The sequence below is a fragment of the Cervus canadensis genome, chromosome 19, assembly GCF_019320065.1.
Source record: "Cervus canadensis isolate Bull #8, Minnesota chromosome 19, ASM1932006v1, whole genome shotgun sequence".
NCBI lineage: Eukaryota > Metazoa > Chordata > Mammalia > Artiodactyla > Cervidae > Cervus > Cervus canadensis.
The window spans coordinates 444802-465934 of NC_057404.1; the positions used below are offsets into that span (position 1 = coordinate 444802).

Sequence of the window (21133 nt, forward strand, 5' to 3'; positions counted from 1 at the left end):
CATCAGACTTTATCTTTTAATGCTCAATGCCTTGCTGGCAAACTAAGTTGTCATATAGCAAGCACTTAATATTGGCTCAAATAATGAATGCATGCTGTCTGAATAAAATTTTTTTTTAAAGAGACTAATATTCATGGAACTTAGCCTAACTTACCTTGCAAAAAAAACCACTTTTATCTGCTAACTATTGAAAAATAAGGGAGCGATATCTCTTTTTTGCAAGGCTATGATATATAGTGTTGCTCATTAATGGTACTAGAAGGGAGAGAGAGTCCAGTATACTAAATATTATATTTAGAATTATTGGTAAGATTGTAGATAAAACTTAGAATTCTAGATAAGAAAGTCCAGTATAATAAATATTGTCAGATACCGATACTATTATTTATATTTAAAAATGCCTTGCAAGGTATTGTAGAGTCCAGATGATGTGTCTAAAAATAATTGACTATAATGGGGGCAAGCTAGAAAGAGAATGGGCAGTAACTTATTACCTTTTCCATTTATCTACAAATGACCAGGAAATCAATGGGAAAAGCAGTTTTCTCTGCACATACCTTAAGGAAAAGCCATTAGGCTGACATCACTGTTGTCATTCATTTGGAAACAAGAAACCTAATTCTCAGGTCATTGCAGCTGGGTCAGTGCTACTTTCCAGAGACACACCAAAAATATGGATAACAGCTGCTTACAATCCTGCCATGACAAAGCACCCTTATTATGTTGATGTTGATGCCCTACTTATTATTAAGGAGAGCATTTTCCTTAGAGGGAAGACTAGAGCTGGGATCAAATGAGACTTTAAAATATTGGCGCTTCCCTCAAATTACTTGAATTTTCTTTTGTCATTAGCTATATGCACCCGTGTAAATATAAGATGCTATCTTTTTCATTAAAAACTATAACAACCTATTTTTAAAGGATGGGTTGCCCCTTAGTTTCTTTATCCCTACAGAGTCCTTCTGGAATAACAGTGTTGTATTTTAGCTGCAGGAAAATTAATCCAGAAGGCACCTACTCAGCTTGTGTTCAATATTTTTGGAGACGCTGGAAGGAAATTAGAGTTGTGTCCTTCCTCGGTTCTGGATCCTTCAGACGCTAGTGCTTGGAATTCACTTACGGATGCTGATGAGGGTGAATGCGCCTCTCTCTCTTCTGTAGGTCAGACTCTATGTCAAGAAGGAGACCAGAGATGCCTCTACAGCTCCTGCCTTGATTCATGTGGTGGTAACTCTCTTTGTGACGCCAGCAACAGTCTGAATAATTGTAGTAAGTACAGCCTCTGACAAATGCAATCACCCTGTCAGGATATGCATTCAATGTTTTCCCTTCTCATTGACATTAAAATGCTGAAGTCTGGAATCCCTCCAAAATATGTACATGCATGTATTTTTTCTTTTTTTTTTTAAAGATTACATGTGGTAGCAGAAAAGAAGCAAAGTGGTTTTAATTAACTGAACTCATAAACAAATGTGTCACCATGAATGGGCTATAAATCCATGTTGTTTAATATCATTGGCATGACTTTCCACTCAGCATCAGTTCCTATATATTATTTTCCTGGCTCCATCTGCAGGCAGATGCTATCATTCTTCCTTTTTAAAGCCCATCTTCAAATGTAGAAAGTTTATCTGAGAAGCAGATATAAAATTCATCTAAACAACCACATAAAACTTTGGTGGTCTGTCCTTGGGATGAAATGTATTCTCCCCCTTCTAGGAACTCTGCTGGCCTAGAACCATCTTGTGGCTGTTGTGTTCATTTGTGTTGGTGACAATGGAAAGGCTCCAAATGGTGTAGACAGGTGGCTTATGAGGAGGGATAATTAGGGGAGGATGGAATGGACAGGATGAGCAGAAAGACTCTCCGGAGGAATTTAAAATGAATCAGAAAGCCCCCAAAGATCCTAATTTCTAGGAATGGTATCTTACTTCTGGACTCTGCCTTCATATTCTACTCCCTGTTACACTCTTTAGAACTAATTTTTGGCCTCCCTGTCAGCTTGGGCTTAAGATTCAGAAGTGGTCTGTCAAGCTTTCAGTTGACAAGAAGGTGTGGCTTCTTAGCACAGATCCTGGCAGTGAAGGTCCTGGAGGCTGGGAGGTTGAAAGGCTAAAGGGTTCAGGTCCCTGGATTTGTTCAAGTTTTCGGATCCTAATTCTACTTATGACTTTTCTGGCTCAGCATAGAACTTATGGGTGGGGAAAGCCCATACCCCTTAGGGGACCTTTAGGGGTGAAAACAGTGGGCTGGATAGGAGAGTGAGAGAGACAGCCACTTAATAACCCACCTGACAAGATTTTTTATTTTCATGAGCACTTGATAACTGTTTGGCTGAAAGCACAATTCCCAGTCCTCCTCCACTTCCCATAAGGAGAGAGCAGTGCAGAGAGTTACCAGTCTGACCACTAAGACATATTACCATTTTCTTCACTCTAAACTCCACTAAATATATGTGTATGTGTACGTATATATGTGTGTATGTATATGGTTAGACTTTGCTTATCTTGGACTCTTCCTTGGAACTCTTTCAGAATCTTTTTTTTTTTTTTCACTTCACCCTGAACTTGGGTTGCAGAATTTTGGACAGAGACACTGTTGTCTCAGACATGTGTATTTTACTGAAGTTTTGAGGGTTATCTGACATAGCATGGCACTGTTAGATCAAAAAAATTTGAGAGAGCAATGTTAGCTCATATCAAGTTTAGGTGGGGAGTCACCGGGTGTATGTTACCCTGTTTTCTCTACACTTGAAATATTTTAAGATTAAAAATTTAAATATCTTTTCATCTGTCAAAATAAAAGAATTTGTAGGAAGAGCACTAGATAACTTGGCTCATATATATATTCAACCAGTACTTAGCCTGTGATGTTCCAGGCACTATGCACTTTGATGGAAAAGAAGAGAGACATGATTCCAGCCTTCCTGGAGATTACTTTTCAATAGGGGGATCATTTACCACCTTTCCAGTCATATATATAATTTTGGTTTCCTTTTTATGCTCTTCAAATAGGCTCACAATTTCCCTAGCATCTCACTGTCTCAGCAGCTTCCTCTTTCATCACAAATGTTTTTGCCAGGCTCTCTCCATGTGTATTCAGCAGACACTTGAAAATCTCCTCTTCTGAGGATCAGGCACTGGGCTAGTCACTCATCCCCATTGCTTGTGTGTTGTTAAAAACAGTGTATAAGCCTCACCTCCAGTTGAGAGTAAAGATGCTTCCTTATTTTTCAAAGAGTTTCAGAATGGTGTGTGTCTACTTGGTTCTCTCTAAAAACATGGACAAGCAACATCTCCCCTCAGAAGACTCTTCATCACTTGAAAATGTGATTAGTCACTTAAAAATCTTTGCTGCTATCAATATGACACTGTCGTTATTTAGATTCTGGGGCACAAATGAGAGCGCTGCCGTTCCCCGGCCCCCTGCCAGTGGAGAATATGGGTTTGGAAAATGTGGATGTTTTGTCTGGTGGAGTCAGCCTCTCTCACTGGAGTTGCTGGGAGGCTAGTTCTTAAAGACAGTGGTTCTTGTTGTCCATAAAATATTACGTAACTTCCTAATTGTCCCTGAAGATATATTGGGTGGGGCCCAGGTATCAGTATTTTTTAAAATCTCCCAGGTGGCCCCAGTGTGCAGTGCAAGTTAAGAATGATTGCTTTGTGGCCTGATGAGGCTGCAGAAATTAGTGACATCTTGAAAGAGGGTGTGAAAAATGTCTTCACGGTTTTTGTATTTTTCAATGGATAAGCTCCACGGTTTATCTCAGATTCCCAGAAGTGGCTACAATTTAAAAAATAAAAGCCTAAACAATATATCTCAGATAACAGTGTTCAGTGATAGGCTAGTGTCAACCTATCCACTCAAGCCCAGAATCTTTAATACGTCTGCACCCTGCTGGGAGGCAAAAGCAGAAGCTCCTTGCCTTAGGGAGTAGGAACAGGGATGTAATGTCCCCTCAGCCTGGGGTGTAGGGCCGGACCCATCGCTTGCACCTGCAGTGTGCGATCCAGACAGCTGGGAAACCTGGTGGAGAGCGGCTCCTGGGCACGTGTCCCTCTGCCTCCCTGCACCCATGGCCGCTGTGGCCGTGTGAAGCCGGAAATGACTGTCACGCCTCAGGGACTCTCCTGAGTTCCCCACAGTGTTCCATCAATCTTTAGTTCTGCATGTTTGCCCATGTACTTTTTCCTCCAACACTCATTTTTTAATACCACAGAAGGAATGGGGACAAGTGACTAGTCCAGTGCTAGACACTCAGAAGAGGGGATATTCAAACGTTTGCTGAATATATATGGAAAGGGCCTGGCAAGAACATCTGTGATGAAAGAGGAAACTGATGAGACACTGAGACGCTAGGGAAACTGTGCTGAGTGCGTTTGAAGAACATAAACAGAAAACCAGAATCGAACGTGTGAGTGGGAAGATGGCAGTGTGATCCTCCCACTGAGATGTTAGATCCGGGAAGAAGTAACAGCTTTGTTATTTGAATAATTTCTCAGTGGTATGTCAATTTTCTGGCCTCTCGTTGCAGCCTGTAGTTGGAAGGAACAGAGAGCGGAGAAGTGTGATCAAAGGGTCAACTGAGAGGAGTGATCTCTTTCTAAAAGCATTTTCAAGGAATAAATAAAAAGTAATTGATTGAATTAGAATATCACCATATGGTCACCAAGAGAATTAACAGGACAAGACATTGAGCATGGACACGCAGCCGTAGACGACACAGGGATAAGTCAGTAATGTGTCGTTGGATGAAAGAACGTCGCAGCACCTGGAGCCTTGTCCAAGTCCTGCTGAAACCCAGTCCGCCTTCTGCTTCAGGAGCCAGTGCTCAGGGAACAAGGAGTCCAGGGGACGCGCTTTGCCTGCCTAGAGTGTTCCATCAGCAAAATCCAGACTGGCGCACTGCAAGTTCAAGTCCCCAGATTTTTTAACACTTAAATATTAAGGAAAAATAAAGAAATAGAGAGGGAGCATAGCTATTATAAGAGACTTAAATAGGTTTTCAAAAATGGGTAGCCAAACTGTAGTATGTAGGCTGTGGTACACACTTAAGTAATAAAGCTATAAAGAAGGGCAAGGAAGTAATGACTCTGAAACTCAGTAGTTACTTTGTGGGAGAAGGAGAAGGTTGACATATGACAGGGCATATGGAAGGGCGCCTGTGATGGTCTGGTAAAGTCAATTTCTTGACCTGAGCAGCGGTTACAAGGGTATTCACCTTATAATAGCTCTTCAAATTATTGAAAATAATAAAGATAGAGATTTAAAATGAAAAGTGAAAAGTGTCAGTCCCTCAGTCATGTCCAACTCTTCGGGAGTCCATGGACTGTAGCCCCCGGTTTCTCTGTCCGTGGGGTTCTCCAGGCAAGAATGCTGGAGTGGGTAAGCTCCTTCTCCAGGGGATCTTCTCAGGGGATCGAACCTGGGTCTCTTGCATTGGAGATGGATACTTTACTGTCTGAGCCACAAAGTTTGATGCAAAGGTGAATCTGAGAATCATTTATATGCCAATGGATGTCGGAAGTGACATTTTCTCCTGTAAATGACGGTAACCTAATACATGATTCCCAACCACTTAAGGTATTGTGTGCCTGCTAAGTCGCTTCAAGTCGTGTCCGACTCCTTGCGACCCAATGGATTGTAGCCCGCCAGGCTCCTCTCTCCGTGGGATTCTCCAGGCAGGAATACTGGAGTCCGTAGCCATGTCCCCCTTCAGGGGATCTTCCTGACCCAGGGATGGACCCCACATCTCTTATGTCTCTTGCACTGGCAGGCCGGTTCTTTACCACTATTGCCACCAACAATAACATTGTTTAGTTAACAATCCTGTCTGTGGGTTGAATTTAACAAATCTTGTTTCAGAGTTTGAAAGGTGGGCTATCATTGAGACTGCATCACGACCTTTCTTTCAACAGATATTTTTTTAAGCGTCGTCTAAGTTCAGGATGCCCCGCTGGGCGCTGAAAACCTTGCAAACAGCCGGTGGCTGCTCAACGCCCTCATGTTTGTGACGCCATCGCCCTCTAGTGGCTGTTGTAAACGAGGGTCATATTGAGTCTAATGCTTAAGATAAAAAAAGTCTGACACTCAATCCCAGAATTGGAGGTTGCCGGATATCTTGAGAGTTTATCTTGCTTAGCACTCTGTGAAGAATGCCATAATGAAGGAACAAAACACAGGATTCAATCAACCTCAACACATTCGATAAAGATCTCAGAATAGTATATGATCATAACTTAATCCCTTCATCTCCCTTGACACTGAAATATTTAAAGCCTATATCTTATCCCAAATCAAAAGTGATACATACGCTGCATATCCAAAGGGAGAAAAGTTGTCCACGCGATATGTTTATTAGTTAATCTCAATGAAATGAACTGAATTTTTTTGTAGGGTGGTTGAGGAAAAGAGAAAGAAAAGGTGTCTACAGGGGAAAAAAGACTGCATCAAAATATGTGTAAATGATCCCATTTTGGGGGGTAAAATTTTAAGTATATTGAAGAAATTAGGAAAAACATAGAGGTTGAGCTGTTTCTACTACTTGGTCATGATAGGTTATCAAGAAACAAAAACAAGTTGGAAAGTAATAGTGATAGTACAGTTATCCTTTGGCTAAAGCATAGACATATCTCTGCCTGTGTGTGTAAATTCTTATGCATATAAATATGAGCAAGTGAAAGGCCTGAAAGGATTAAAACTGTCTTTTAGCTTTGAGGAAAGTTAAAAGAAAGGGAGGTGGGGAATGGAGAACTTTTCCTATATGCATCTTTTTATTGTCTTTATAACAAACATGCATTTTTTTATGTGTAATGTGAAATCAAACATTTCATGTTACTCCTCTTTCACAAATCAGAGAAGCAAGAAGTTGAACAAACCCCATCCCTCTTCCATCTCTTTCTTCTCCCTACACTGTAGGCATCCTCAGGATTATGCCAGCTTTAAAGTGTTACTTCTTCCCCAGTAAACTGAGAGTCTTATATGTGTGGTCATGAGCTTTTGAATCTGATCAGTGTCAAGCTTCCATAGCATAGTCTCTGAAAAGCCCTCAGATTGTTTAAATCGAGAAATCATCCCAGAGCTGTTTCACTATTTCACTGCAGTCCTTATTGCTAATCTGTTTGCCTGCTTACCACTTCTTAGTCAAATAATTAAATTTAATTTGAATAATTACCCTTAAGGCATGAAGTCTTGGTGGACCTGGCCTGATTCTGCAAAGACACTCCTTGATCACCTCGTTCCTCTGGGAGTGAGGCGCGTCCCCTGCAGACAAGGGGCGGAAAGCCTTGCTGCTGCTTTCCCCCAAATCTGTCCAAACTGCTTTGTCCTGGGAGGTCTTCCCAAGCTGCTTCTGTCCACGTTGTCCCTCTGGGCTCTAGCATAATTTCCAGTCCTGCTGGCCTAACATGTCCATCTTATATCCCTGGAGACTTAGACTGTTTCAATGGCTTGGACTATATTTTGAATTATTTTTATATTTTAAAGTGCCTAGGATGGTTTCTGACACTTTCCTTCCTCCTTTCCTCCCTTAATTCTCACACTATGCTTGGTGCAGACTATGAGATCAAGAAATAAGGGAACTATATTTAATATCTTATGATAAACTATAATGGAAAAGAATCTGAAAAAGCATATTCATTGTAATTATGTGTGGAAAACTGAATCACTTCTGTACACCAGATGCTAACACATGGAGAAGGAGATGGCAAAACCCACCCCAGTGTCCTGCCCAGAGAATCCCAGGGACAGAGGAGCCTGGTGGGCTGCTGTCCGTGGGGTCACACAGAGTCGGACACGACTGAAGCGACTTAGCTGTAGCTTTAGCTGTAGAAGCCAACACAACATTGTAAATGAGCTATACTTCAATTTAAAAAAAAAGAAAGCCTCATTTCACAAAAGTCTCAGAATTGTGTGGGGAAGACAAGTAAGTAAGTGAAGAATAGAGCAGAGGGCCATGTGGGCATGGCAGGTATGTCCTGGAGATACTCTAGCGCTCCTTCTGGGAGTGGACGAGGAAAAGTGGTTGGCCAGGAAGGCTTCCTGGAAGAGGCGTTTGTGCTGAGTGTTGCAAACCAAGGAGAAATTAGCTTGGTGAGGAGGATGGGAAAGGATTATTCCAGGAAGCAAGTGCTGACAGCTAGAAACATGATTGTTGCATTTAAGGGGTGGTTGCAAGTGTGTGAAGGAAAGAAAGGGATAAAAGCTAACAGGAATCATGACGTCATGCAATTCTTAAAATGTCTGGTGTCACCAAGCAAATATTGCTGATGAGATAGGATGGGTGATGAGGCTAGAAAGTTAGGCTGTGGTTTGGAGTGTGAAATAGCCTTGGATGCCAAGCTAAGTGTTAGGGATGATCTCTCTGGCAATGGATATCTAATGGACCTCAGCCTCCTCTTGCCCTGGAATTGTGTATCTTTACATGTTGATCAGCAAGTCTCTGGTGGCTCAGACAGTAAAGAATCTGCCTGCAATGCAGGAGGCCTGGGTTTAATCCCGGGATTGGGAAGAGTCCTTAGAGAATAGAATGGCTAAATGACTACTCACTCCAGTATTCTTGCCTGGAGAACTCCATGGACAGAGGAGCCTGGCATGTTACAGTCCATGGGGTTGCAAAGAGTCAGACATGAATGAGTGACTTTCACGTTTCACTTTCATATGTTTATTAACCACAAAACACATAGAAAAAAGTCATCTACTTGCCTCCTCAGCTAAATTCATTAATTTTTAAAAGTGGCTTTCAGGGTGGTGGGGAATGCATTAGTTTAGAAGTAATGGATAAATCAGAAGATGACAAATTAAAGTTAAAAGGAAGCAGGAAACGGAGTCACTTTCAGATAAGTGAAACCAAGGGGAAAATGAGGAAGACTTTCTGCAACATTCATGCTGGTCAGTGTGCCGGCAGATGCATATACAGAAGTGAATCTCGGCTTGTCACGACACCTCACGAACCACACTGTTTACCTTTTGAAGGCAGCCTCAGGTCCTGCTTGCATTCTAGTCTTAAATACTTTTAAGAAAAATTGTAAGGTAGACTTTCATTTTGTAAGTTATTTTACATGTGGAATTATAAATATAAACAAAATGAAATTATAAATAAAAATATATAATATGTATCTGTATGTGTGGTTTTTTTGTTGTTATTGTTAGGTCAGTGTGAACCAATTACGTTGGAACTCTGCTTGAATTTGCCCTACAACCATACAAGTTTTCCGAATTACCTTGGCCACAGGACTCAAAAGGAAGCATCCATCAGCTGGGAGTCTTCTCTTTTCCCTGCACTTGTTCAGACCAACTGTTACAAATACCTCATGTTCTTTGCTTGCACCATCTTGGTACCTAAGTGTGACGAAGACGCACACCAGCGTATCCCCCCTTGCAGGTAATTCAGTGGCATCGCCCCCAGGCATCCTCATTTTCCCTCAGGGGGAACCAAGGGAATGAAGACTTAGTTTGAGTTTAGACAATGTACTTATTTTGCTAAGAAGCTCCGTGTTTAACAAATTGCATATTAAAATGGTAAAGAAGTAGAATTCTAAAATGAGTATCTGAGTAAGAAGTCATTACTGAAGAACCAAACAAGAGGGTTATGAACTGCCTTTGATAATAGTTCATGGACTTTAACCAAATAAAATCGCATATTTCATTTTGGTGGATCAAGAAGTGGTTTTTTAAATGTGAGACAGCAGAAGGAGGGATCTGTCTGCCTCTTGATCTAGCAGTGTTGATGTATTTAAAATGCTGCTTTCTAACTGTATCAAAAGTTAAGAGACATCACACCAACCTCTCAGGATAGACAGGGGATGCACATAGAGTTTTTCTACCTGCTTGGGTGAAATTCAGGACAGCATTTTAAGAGCATGGCTTGGGCTTAGGCTATGAGTGATGTCCTGTGGTTAAGACTATTACACTGGAGTCCACCTGCTGATTCAAATCCTGGCTCTTTCTCTAGCTGCTTGTGGCCTGAGACCGTTTCCTTGATCTCTTCCAGTCCCAGTTCCCTTACTTGGAAGACGAGGATTGTGATCGTGGTTGGGTTGAGTTGTTGTGAGATTAAGATTAGATGAATGTACACAAAGGCGAAGTTTTGCCAGTTGACCGTGAGCCCAGAATAAGCACTGCTCTGGTGTTAGGACAGGAGCAGCGCTCACTGCTTTGTGGCAGTTTGGCCTTCTCCGCCGTGTGTCCTGGGCTGTGGTCAGAGAATGTGCACGTTCAGAGTGGCTGTCACAGGTGGGGCTGCCCTCCTCAGGGCTCTTTTCCATCACGGAGTGAATACACAGATGTGCCTGCCTAAATGTGAGTGGTAACTGTGAAAACCATGTGTTTGGATCAGACGTCATTCAGAACTTGAAGAAAAAGCAGTAATATCAAAACAGTGAACAGATGAGAAAACAAATTAAATACTGAATATCAAATGGATGACAAGGAAGGGTCATCTATAGAGTCAGGACAGGAAACAATAAATTTTTAAAATGACTTGGGAAACTGAACAAAAAGTACAAACAGAGTAAGACGATGTAGGCTTGTGCAAATACACTTCTGAAAATGTCTGTTAAATGCCTTTTAAAATATTACTAATAAAACATCTACCAGTTTTATGTTAACAACTTACTTGTAAATCTTATTCCATTTTTGCTAAGCAAGGTTGATGATAGTGAATACTTACTTTTAATAGTACTTAACAAATTCTTGTATTTGATTTTCTTTTCATATGTGTATAAATATTTCTCTAACAGTGTTCTCTGGAACAAATTTGTATCCACATATAATTGATAATTTCAAGACTTAGGTTTCATATTTAAATGCCTAAGATGAGATGGATCCTGAAATACTATACAGGGAACAATTTGGTGAACTGATTCTAGGTATTTTAGGTTTTTTTTCTTAGCATATATACATCTTTAATTTTTAGTAGCTGTCAAAGAGAATTTTACATTATGATATTTGTAAGAAAATATTTTTTGTATAATGAGAGTAGTATACTGATATGCTCATGGGGTTGTGCATAGTTGCTTTTGCCAGGCTTGTTTATCGATCTTAAAATTCAGTTTTTAAGTTATGAATTGGAAAAAAATCTAATGTTATTGAGCCCTTATAATGTGCTAAATACTTTAGTTGTCATCCTCAAAGCAACCTTTTGGGACTGCTGTCTCTATGGTTGAATACCACACAGATTATGATATGAACAAGTGTGCCATGGAGTTGTAGTGCTGTTTATTTTATTTCTATTTTACAGGGAAAAAAAAAAGTGGTAGAGTCAGGCAGTACCTGACTTCTATCTGAAATAGGTATCTTTTGGTTAATTTAAAATAGCAGCAGTGATTGAGTTATATACACTTTTTATTAATCTGCAACAAAACTACTCAATCAAACAGATGATTGTTAAACACTGTTGAGCTTCTCATTTTTGCCTCATATGGGAATGCCATGGCTTTGTCTTTGCCCCAGATTCCTAGGCTAAACCAACATAAAGTTATGCTCTGTCTTAAATCTAGACAGAGTTAAATCAAGATGGAGACTTTTTGGAAACTTCTCTGTTCAATTGCTAGCCATTCCTTATCTTGTCGATATTAGTTTAAAGTTGGAAACTTTTGAGAAATGAGAATGTCTTTAAAAGGAAATGAGAAATTTGCCTAGGAACTTGCTCTGGTTATATCTACTTAACATTTTTAAAAACTAATTTATTGGTTATATATTGAGGCAAAACTGCATTTTTTCCCCCATCTGAAGTGAAAAACATCTTCTTTGAGACATGCTGATGCCTCAATTTAAAATATTCTAGGTACAGATGAAGTAACACACATTAAAACACCTAGTGCAATGCTTAGTATATCTTTTCTTTAACAAAAGAAACTTGAGCTCAACGTAGATGGGTCTGGGAGAAGCAACAATATTAGTGTAAGCTGAAGTATTGCCTTTAGGGAAGCCAGGTTAGAACTTGAAATGGCCCAGTCGCAGGGCACCAGAAGGGGCTGAGGGTGTTGTACAGATTCCATGCCCTTTGGTGGCAGAGTGCCCAAAGTGTTGTTGGGGACTTGCCTGAAACAAAAATGTTGGAGAATGTGTCTGCCTGAAAATCAGAAGAGAAAGCAAAAAAGGTAAACTGGAGAAGGGAATCCATGTTCTGGGAACAACTCTATTTCCATTCCTGCAATAGCATTGTTTTTTTTGTTTTTTTGGTGAAACTGTGTTTCAGGACTCTATCTCCCTTGTAATGATATTACTTATTTTGATTTCCCAAATACCTATTATGTGTATGTGCATCCATATATGCATTGATACACACACACACACTGCATACACACACCACATACATACATTGACCCATGGCTCTACAGAGTTAAAAGTCCTATGTAGATGCCTAACATTTGGTGTAGCTGTTTCTGCCTGTAATGTTGTGTTTTTTGCTCTTTTAGAGCTCTCTGTGAGCATTCCAAAGAACGCTGTGAGTCTGTTCTTGGGATTGTGGGTCTACAGTGGCCAGAAGACACAGATTGCAATCAATTTCCAGAGGAAAATGCAGACAATCAAACCTGCCTAATGCCTGATGATGAAGTTGAAGGTTAATTTTTATTAATTTTAAAATTAACTACAATGCAGTATCTAACGTGAATGAATAAATCAGCTACCTTTAGAAGTTTCTTAATTGTTGTTTTTATTTGATTGCCAATAGAAAGGCTATGTAGGTGGTGAATCTATAAACTTGATTACATTGAAGAATTTAACACTCATCTGTTAGACACTATATTCATTTTAAAAATAAATTGCAGAGATGACTTTATAATAATCTCGGTGTTTATTGTAAACACAACTCACAGAGTCCATTATATATGGAAGCTGCTTTTATACTAGAGGGTCTCGAAGGTAACAGTGAAGATAAAGCCGTGGCTCCTTCAGTTCAGTTCAGCTCAGTTGCTCAGTCATGTCCGACTCTTTGTGACCCCGTGGACCCACAGCACACAGGCTTCTCTGTCCATCACCAACTCCCAGAGCTTGCTCAAACTCATGTCCATCGAGTTGGTGATGCCATCCAACCATCTCATCCCCTGTCATCCCCTTTTCCTCCTGCCTTTAATCTTTCCCAGAATCAGGGTCTTTTCCAATGAGTCAGTTCTTTGCATCAGGTGGCCAAAGTGTTGGCGTTTCAGCTTCAGCATCAGTCCTTAAATGAATATTCAGGACTGACTTCCTTTAGGATTGACTGGTTTGATTTCCTTGAAGCCCAAGAGACTCTCAAGAGTCTTCTCCAGGGGAACACATGTAAATCCATGGCTGATTCATGTCAATGTATGGCAAAAACCACTACAATATTGTAAAGTAATTAGCCTCCAATGAATAAAAATAAATGGGAAAAAAAAAGAGTCTTCTCCAACACCACAGTCCAAAAGTATTAAATCTTCAGTGCTCAGCTTCAAGTGCAAAGCATTCAGAGACCTTGGCCTTGTGAGATGATCAGGTAGAGAAATGCCTGCTCACCAGGTGGAAAGATCAGAATGGGAAACAATTTGACAAATGAAAGGAGGGCAGTTAGAAGCATTGAATTCCTAGGACATCTCAGTCTCCAGAAATTGTCCGTTCAGAAAGAGATGTAATTGTTGGAAAGCATAAAGACACAAAACAGCTAATCTGGAGAGATGATGCCAAGGATGAAGGAAAAAGATGCTGAGGGCAGACAGAAAAGAACCAAGCAAACTTTGGTGATTTCAGCTTGGTGAAGGACCATCCTTATCTTCAGTGATATCTTCTCCACATCATCCCACACGTAAATGAATAACGTAGCTGATGGGTCTCGGTTTTCTGTCTGTTGGCAGTAATATGGCCCGCTGCTTTTTACAGAATGCTCACCTAGTCACTTCAAGTGCAGCTCAGGACGCTGTGTTCTGGCTTCCAGAAGATGTGATGGCCAGGCTGACTGTGATGATGATAGTGATGAAGAAAACTGTGGTATGTATGTGAAATGGCACGTTTCTCAGACGTACACTAGGATAAGGGGTTGTGTTAAAATATGTCAGTTGTTTACTGACAGTTGTAAGTAGTGACTAGGACTGAATGTTAAGACATTTACTTCTTAAATTATCAAAGTTTATTATTTTATAATAATACAATATAAAATATAAATATAAAATATTTATAAAATGTTATAAAATATAAAATAATTTATAAATTATCAAAGTAATTATTATAAGTTTTCCTGTTAATTCCATTGATTTTCCCTAAATTGCACTCTGTTTATAACCTTGATGACATATATGCAAACCCTCAGTAAAGTGAGAAGCTCTTCACAAATGTAAGAGATTATTTTTATTGAGATTCTAAAGCAGTTGTCATCTGTTATAAGATCAGGATAATGGTGTCCTTACTTATAATTCCCATATTATTAAACAGGCAGATATCTAGATACACAAAGACAGACTGCAGGCTCCAACGTTCAAGTTTAATTGGGATTAAATTTCATGCCCTCTCTGACTTTTGTCTCTGCCCGCAGAGGATAAAACTCTTCTTGCTGTTTCTGCCTTTGAGTTCCAAAATCACTATGGCAAAGTCAGGAAATGCCAACAGCAATTTAAGTGGAGCTAATTCCCATTTTACTTCCCTGCAAACCTTTGTATTTAGAACCTCAAAATGTATCAGGGAATTGAAAACAGACAATGCTCTTCACTAAGTAATATGCTAGAGTAAAGCAAAATGGTTGAGGGCTAGCCAAAGAATAGTTTGGTCATGACTATTTAGCTTGTTCTGCTTTAAAAAAACACTGACATTTTTTTGCTATTGAAAACACATGAGGCAATGCATCTTTTGAAGTCATTTTATTCTTCTGGCCTTTGAAGGATGAAATATTGCCTTGCTCCCCAAAATGAGTTTTCCATAGTAGACACTGCCCTTCTGGTCTAGACAAAATGTCACAAGCAATCAACTGAAATCCTATCAGCTATGATAAATATGGATAAGAGCATCTTCTAGAAAATCAGAGCTGTCAGAATGATGGTCCAATGACCAGGGGTAATTTTGTTAGAGAGGAACATACAGTTTTTTGTGAAGCTACTGTTGCTTGCTTTGTTTGTGGTCTTTATGTAAATAAATAAGTCAATACTCATTGACTATCCCTTATATAAGTAACTCATTGAGAATCTATTGGATTTTTTTTTTACTAACTATGGGCTATGGCATTTTGAGGTGCAGCTTAAACTAAATTATCTTAGATTGTTCAAAGAGGTTACATGATATTCCATTGGGTGGCTAGACCGAAATTTGCAATAGGGGACTAATTATTTGAGAAATGTAAATGCTTAGTCTCAAAAAGAGACTTAGGGAGATTAAATGGTCTAAGGTATAGAGTATATTTGGTGAAGAAGAAATTCAAAGCTTGTGTTCATTACAAATGATCCTAAAATGTCAGATTTCTAGGTAAGCTATAAATTTCTGTCTGTCCTCTAATCTCACAATTACAGGTTCACCAGAACTATTGAATAAATGGCCTAATCTCTATAAAACACTCAAAATACTGATGATGTTATTGAGAGTTCTAGTTGAGGAAAGTTAAAAGTCAGTAATAAATTAATACATTGAGAGTATTAATTGCCCCCAACAGTATTAGTTCATGAGAAATTAATTTCTCATCATATTTTTCAAAGTGACTTATAATAAATATTTTATTAGAATCCCCTTTACTCTCCCCCTTTGGTATAATTCCCTTCGGAACACATTCAGGGGTTTGAATGGGCATGCCCCATGCTTTGGGAGAACACAGCACTTAAAATCAAATGAGGAAACAGAGGAAGGCCCCGCACAGAGAGAACTGCTGGGAACTCATCCACCCCCGACTTTGCCTCCTTGGTCAGTTTGTCACTTTGTTTGCATGGGCGTGGGCAGGCATACCATCTGGCAACACAAACACCCGCTCCAGCAAAGCAGCATTTCACACCACGCTTCGTGTCTTTCTGATTTGCTCCGTCCATTGCGGAGGGCACGTAAGTGCTTGGGCTTTACCGAATAATGTGACAGTTACCTACTTACACACATCTGCAGCTCCTCCAGAACTTCTAACAATGTTATTGGGTTTTCCCCTCAAAGCAATACTTCTTTAACTTAGTTATAAAATAACTGATGGGTTGGAAATTTACGCTGTGTTTCTTTGACACTTTTGCAACAGGAAAACATGGTGGTCAGAGCACTCCGTTTGTAAATACTTGTCAGATATACACGTTAAGCATTTAGCAATGGGTAATGCTAAATTCTGAAGTAGCTCCTGCTCTTGTAAATTTTTGTTGTTGAAGTTGCACTGCTTGTATAATTGTTAATGTAAACAACATTTACATTGGAAATATTGGCATTATTAGAAATGTTTTCAGCAAGTGTTTGGAGGCATTAATGTAAATATGAACACATCATTACAGAATTGCTTCATGGGAGGGAAGCCTAAAAGGTAGGATTGATTTACAGAGTCAGTACTGTTTCTTGTCTTAAAGTGATAATTTGTCATTAGTTGAACCTCTACTATGTAGATAAAGTTGGCTGTATGTCTAGCAAGTGGATTAAAGAGGCTTATTTTCATTCTAACCTTTCTTAAGCATTGATATCTAAGCTATGGAGAAAAATCTGGGTGGAGAAATGAATAAGAGGGGCATAAAGGAATGGCAAGCTAAAGAAAGTAACAGGAAGATTATAATTCTGAACTTTGCCTTTACAATATAGATTTGAGCTTGAGCTTGTGAGACTGAGGTTAGCTTTTTTAGGTCTGTGTCCACAAGGAGGTGAGCTGCCGGCAGGAGTAAGGTGGTTCCTGGGCTGTGATGGGAGCAGCAGGTCCTCTCAATGGGGTAGTTAAATGAGAAGAGTTCGAACAATTTTTCTGCATCTACTGGAGAAATAAAACCCTTCATTACATGAATACTGCTTCACTATTACTAATCGATCACTATTCTACATAAAAGGCATTCAGCATACAGAGAAAGATGGACAACAATACAAATGGGAGTGTCCTTAAGGGACTTTCTGTTTATCTTCAAATGATTAAAAACCATTTCATTATCTATCTTTGATCTCCTCTTGGGTGATAAAATGTAATAAAATATTTTATTCTAACCTGAACTTCTTGGAGTCAAACCCCCCTTAAAGAAATAGAATATAATCTCTTTGTGACCCCATGAACCACAGCCCGCCAGGTTCCTCTGTTCATGGAATTCTCTAGGCAAGAATACTGGAGTGGATTGTCATTCCCTTCTCCGGGGATCTTCCCCACCCAGAGGTCGAACCTGGGCCTTCCCACTGCAGGCTGATTCTTTGCCGTCTGAGCCTGAGGGAAGCCCCATAGCTGTGTGTGAAGCCTTTGGCTCTGATATTGGTGGGTTTACAGCTTGACTTTAAAGGTTTCCCAAAAGAGGTTGTTTTTTTTTTTTCTGTTTTAAGAAATACATAAATACTTCTAAGGAGTGCAAAGAAGGACTTAGCTGATGTGTCTTTAAGCCTGCAGAGAGCCAGTCCCCTTGCCTCTGTCTCTGTTGCTCTGCTGGTCGGAGAGGCTGACGTGCTGCTCTGTGACCAGAAGACAGGGTGCGGGTCGCTGTGTTCGTTTCATGTTGCATGTCCACAGACGTACTTTCAGGATGAGACAGGACTGATCTCTGATTAATTTAATTATTTCATGTTAGGGAATAGATATTCTCCTTCCCTGTAGGTAGTTTTCTGCTTGGTTAACGCCTTGATGTCTCATTTGGTTTCCAGGACAGGCGCCTGAAATGGCAGGGCAGACGCTGTGTGCACCTAGTGTGAATTTAGTAACTCAGTCACGTCCGACTCTTTCTTGACATCATGGACTGTAGCCCACCAGACTCCTTTGTCCATGGAATTTTTCAGGCAAGAAGACTGGAGTGAGTTGCCATTCCCTTCTCCTGGGATCTTCCTGGCCTGACCCAGGGATCGAACCCCGGTCTCCTGCATTGCAGGGGCTCCTTCATCGCTGAGCCACTAGGGAAGCCCATGTAGACCACAGTGCGGAGCTCCTTCGTCGTGTCCAATTCTTGTGACTCTGTGCACTGTGGCCACCAGGCTCCTCCGTCCATGGGGTTCTCCTGACAAGAATACTGGCGTGGGTTGCCATTCCTTCTCTAGGGGATCTTCCCGACCCAGGGGTTGAACCCCAGTCTCTTGTCTCCTGCTGTGGCAGGCAGGCTCTTTACCACTGGTGCCACCTGAGAAGCCCATAGACCTAGACTTGGATTTAAATCCCGATTTAGCACTTGGAGGCTGTGTGACTTTTGACCAGTCACTTAACTTCTCTGGGCCTCAGTCTTCTCACCCGTAACATTTAGAGAAACCTTCCTTTATCCCTCACAGCTTGGAATGCTTATAACATGCCTGTTCAGTCCTCAGAAGGCAATAACCAAGAGCCCACCCGCCACAGTGCTAGGAAATCCAGCAGGCATGTCCCCCCACCCCCAGGACACCCCAGGGATCTCCCTTGAGGGAAGGAGTCTCGTCTGGCTTGGTCTCCGACAGACCAGGCCTTGTACATGCAGAAGAGAGCCGGCTGGGTGGAGGCCCTGGTTTCCACGGTGACCACGGGCTTCGGGACGGCTCCTTGTCTTGGAGGCAGCACTTGTTCTGACGGCGAACGTCTCCATCTCCAGGGTGACAGCCACGGGAGGCCCTGCCCTGCCGTATGCAGCCGTCCACTTCCCCCCAGGCTCCTGGGCCAGCACTCATGGAGAGGGTGACATGAAGATGCCGCCCCTAAGAGGGGCAGGGGGGAGGCGACTCAGGCGTTGGGGAGTCTGCTGAAGCTTTCTGGGCGGAGACAAGGGCTCTATGACTCGCGCTGGAGCTGGTTGTCCCTGACGCTTAGGCCTGGAGTCTGGGGGAAGAGGGGGAGGCAGGTCCTTTTGGCCAGGCTGCTCCCACAGGTACTACGGCTTTTCTTTGAGATCTGGGCTCCATAGTCAGGGGTTCCAGGCTCTGGAGGGGCCGTCACACCTGCCAGGCCTGAACCTCACTGTTCAGCTGCCGTGATCCGCTCTGAGGTCACATCCATAGCCACTGGGACAGCTTCTGGCTGAAGATGGCTAGATCCAGCCTGGTCCAGCCTCTGCCAGCGCCAGGACGCAGAAGGGCCTTTCTCCCTTGCTCTCATGAGCAGCCCCTCCGTGGCAATACTTTTTTTTTCTTTTTCTGTGGCAATACTTTTTGTTTGATACTGATCAAGTTAGCAGCCCTGATGAGCAGACCTAATTACCTTATACTTGCATAACTGAGAGCTTCTTAAAGTACAAGAAGCATCTGTTTTAAGGTGGTTTGCTCTCTTTACCTATAATGACAACTTTTTAAAAATTTATTTTTAATTGAAGGATAATTGCTTTACAGTATTGTGTTGGTTTCTGCCAAACATCAACATGAATCAACCATAGGTCTACATATGTCCCCTCCCTCTTGGACATCCCTCCTACCTTCCTTCACATCCCACCCCTCTAGGTTGTCACAGAGCCCCTGTTTGAGTTCCCCGAGTCACAAAGTAGACCCCAGGCCATCTACTTTACATACGGTAATACATGTTTCTATGTCACTCTCTCCAAACATCTCACCCTCTCCTTCCTAACCCTGTCCTTCTGTGTCCATAAGTCTGTTCTCTATGTCTGTGAATGACAACTTTTTTGATGGAGAGACAAGGTTCCCCAGTTCAAGTGGGATCTGCCCAAGACAGGGAAGCCAGCTTCACAGAATTTTTGTGAAAATGAGAGTGAATAAGTTAAGAACCTAGCAGAATGCTTGACACACTTAGGCGATGAACCATACCAGTTTGCCCGGTACTGCAAGCGGTTTCTTGGAAGAGGGGGTAGACTGATGCTCAAACCTGCAAAGTCCCAGGAAAACTGGGATGAACTGCCACTTTAGCAATACACAGTGGCCGCTGTGAGTGGCCGTGGCTGTGGACTCTGTGCAGGGGTGGCTGTTGTCCTGACATCAACAATTACTTGATTTTATAACCTATAGCTGCATTAAACATCCCATCCTATCCATATCTGTTTTTCATTTTTAATGGAGTCATACCCTCTTCCTTTTAAAGCATACATTTAAAGCATAATTACACCAAAAACTGCCACTTTGAAGAGAGAATGGTTTCTTCACAAAATCACAGTATTGTCTTCCATGGAATTCATGTCCTGACCTTTTTTCATCCTAATTCATTGATGTTCATTGTAACTCCACAAAAGAGGGCTTTAGGCTGCACAAACTTTTATTAGAAAAGAGAATATACAGAAGGGAAATTACTGCCCAGAGAGTACTCATTTCTCCCTTATAGCAACCCTTTGTAGCAGGTGTTATTATTCCTATTTTAGAGATATGCAAACAGAGGTTCAGAGAAATTAAGAAACTTATCCAAGGTCACACAGCTAATGAGATTGAAGCTGGGGTTCAAATCCAGATGTCCACCTCTAAGCTGTTTCCCTTGCTCTTACCCCGGCACATGCTATGTATTTTCAACGTACAGACGACTACAACTAAGGACTTGAACCTTCTTCCCAACTGGAGATTTCTCCATAAGGCTAGATTTGGAGCAATTTATTTATTTTCTCTAACTTTCAGTTTCCTCACTTAGGAAATGATGATTGTAATTCCGACATTGTGGTGTTAAGAACTAAAACTATTATCTAGAATGTGGATTTATGGTGGATAATAAGTGTTCTCTCCTATTATTACCCTCTGTGAGGATGCGGATCTTAAGTACCAGTGGATTGACTTGTGTGGTCTTTTCTCAGCTTATTCCATGTGTTCAAGTTCTTCTCTGTACTCTCGTGAATAGTCAGAAAGACTCATGCTGTTTTCTCTCATCATCTGCTAGCAAGGGGTGTCGTTTGTGCTGAGAGTCTCATTGCAAGAACATTCCAGATGATGTCTGTATTCTCTGTTAGCTGAAAACTCCAAATAATATCCCCATGAGTTCCTAGAATAGATGTCCCTGGGCCTAAGACAACTCCAGATAGTTAATGAAGGATTCTCACTATTTATTTCCTATATAGTTCTGTGGTCAGATACTCTCCCACTGTCCTATACGTTTGAATGATGAAGCACTTTATTTTAAAAATATTTTATTGTACTTTTTATTCACCACCCCCCCTTTTTTTTGGCCACACCGTGT

At 41.1% G+C, this 21133-nt stretch overlaps 1 protein-coding gene across 7 annotated transcripts in view; it reads left to right on the forward strand.

Annotated features, from left to right (window-relative positions):
- The window catches only part of CORIN (corin, serine peptidase), a 263542-nt gene that overhangs the window by 189536 nt on the left and 52873 nt on the right, over nucleotides 1-21133 (forward strand). For all 7 annotated transcript variants that reach the window (XM_043438349.1, XM_043438343.1, XM_043438344.1 and 4 more), the window contains 4 exons: nucleotides 1162-1269; nucleotides 9151-9382; nucleotides 12420-12565; nucleotides 13840-13947. In XM_043438349.1, coding sequence (XP_043294284.1) covers nucleotides 1162-1269; nucleotides 9151-9382; nucleotides 12420-12565; nucleotides 13840-13947 — 594 coding nt within the window. The remainder of the gene's footprint in view (nucleotides 1-1161; nucleotides 1270-9150; nucleotides 9383-12419; nucleotides 12566-13839; nucleotides 13948-21133) is intronic.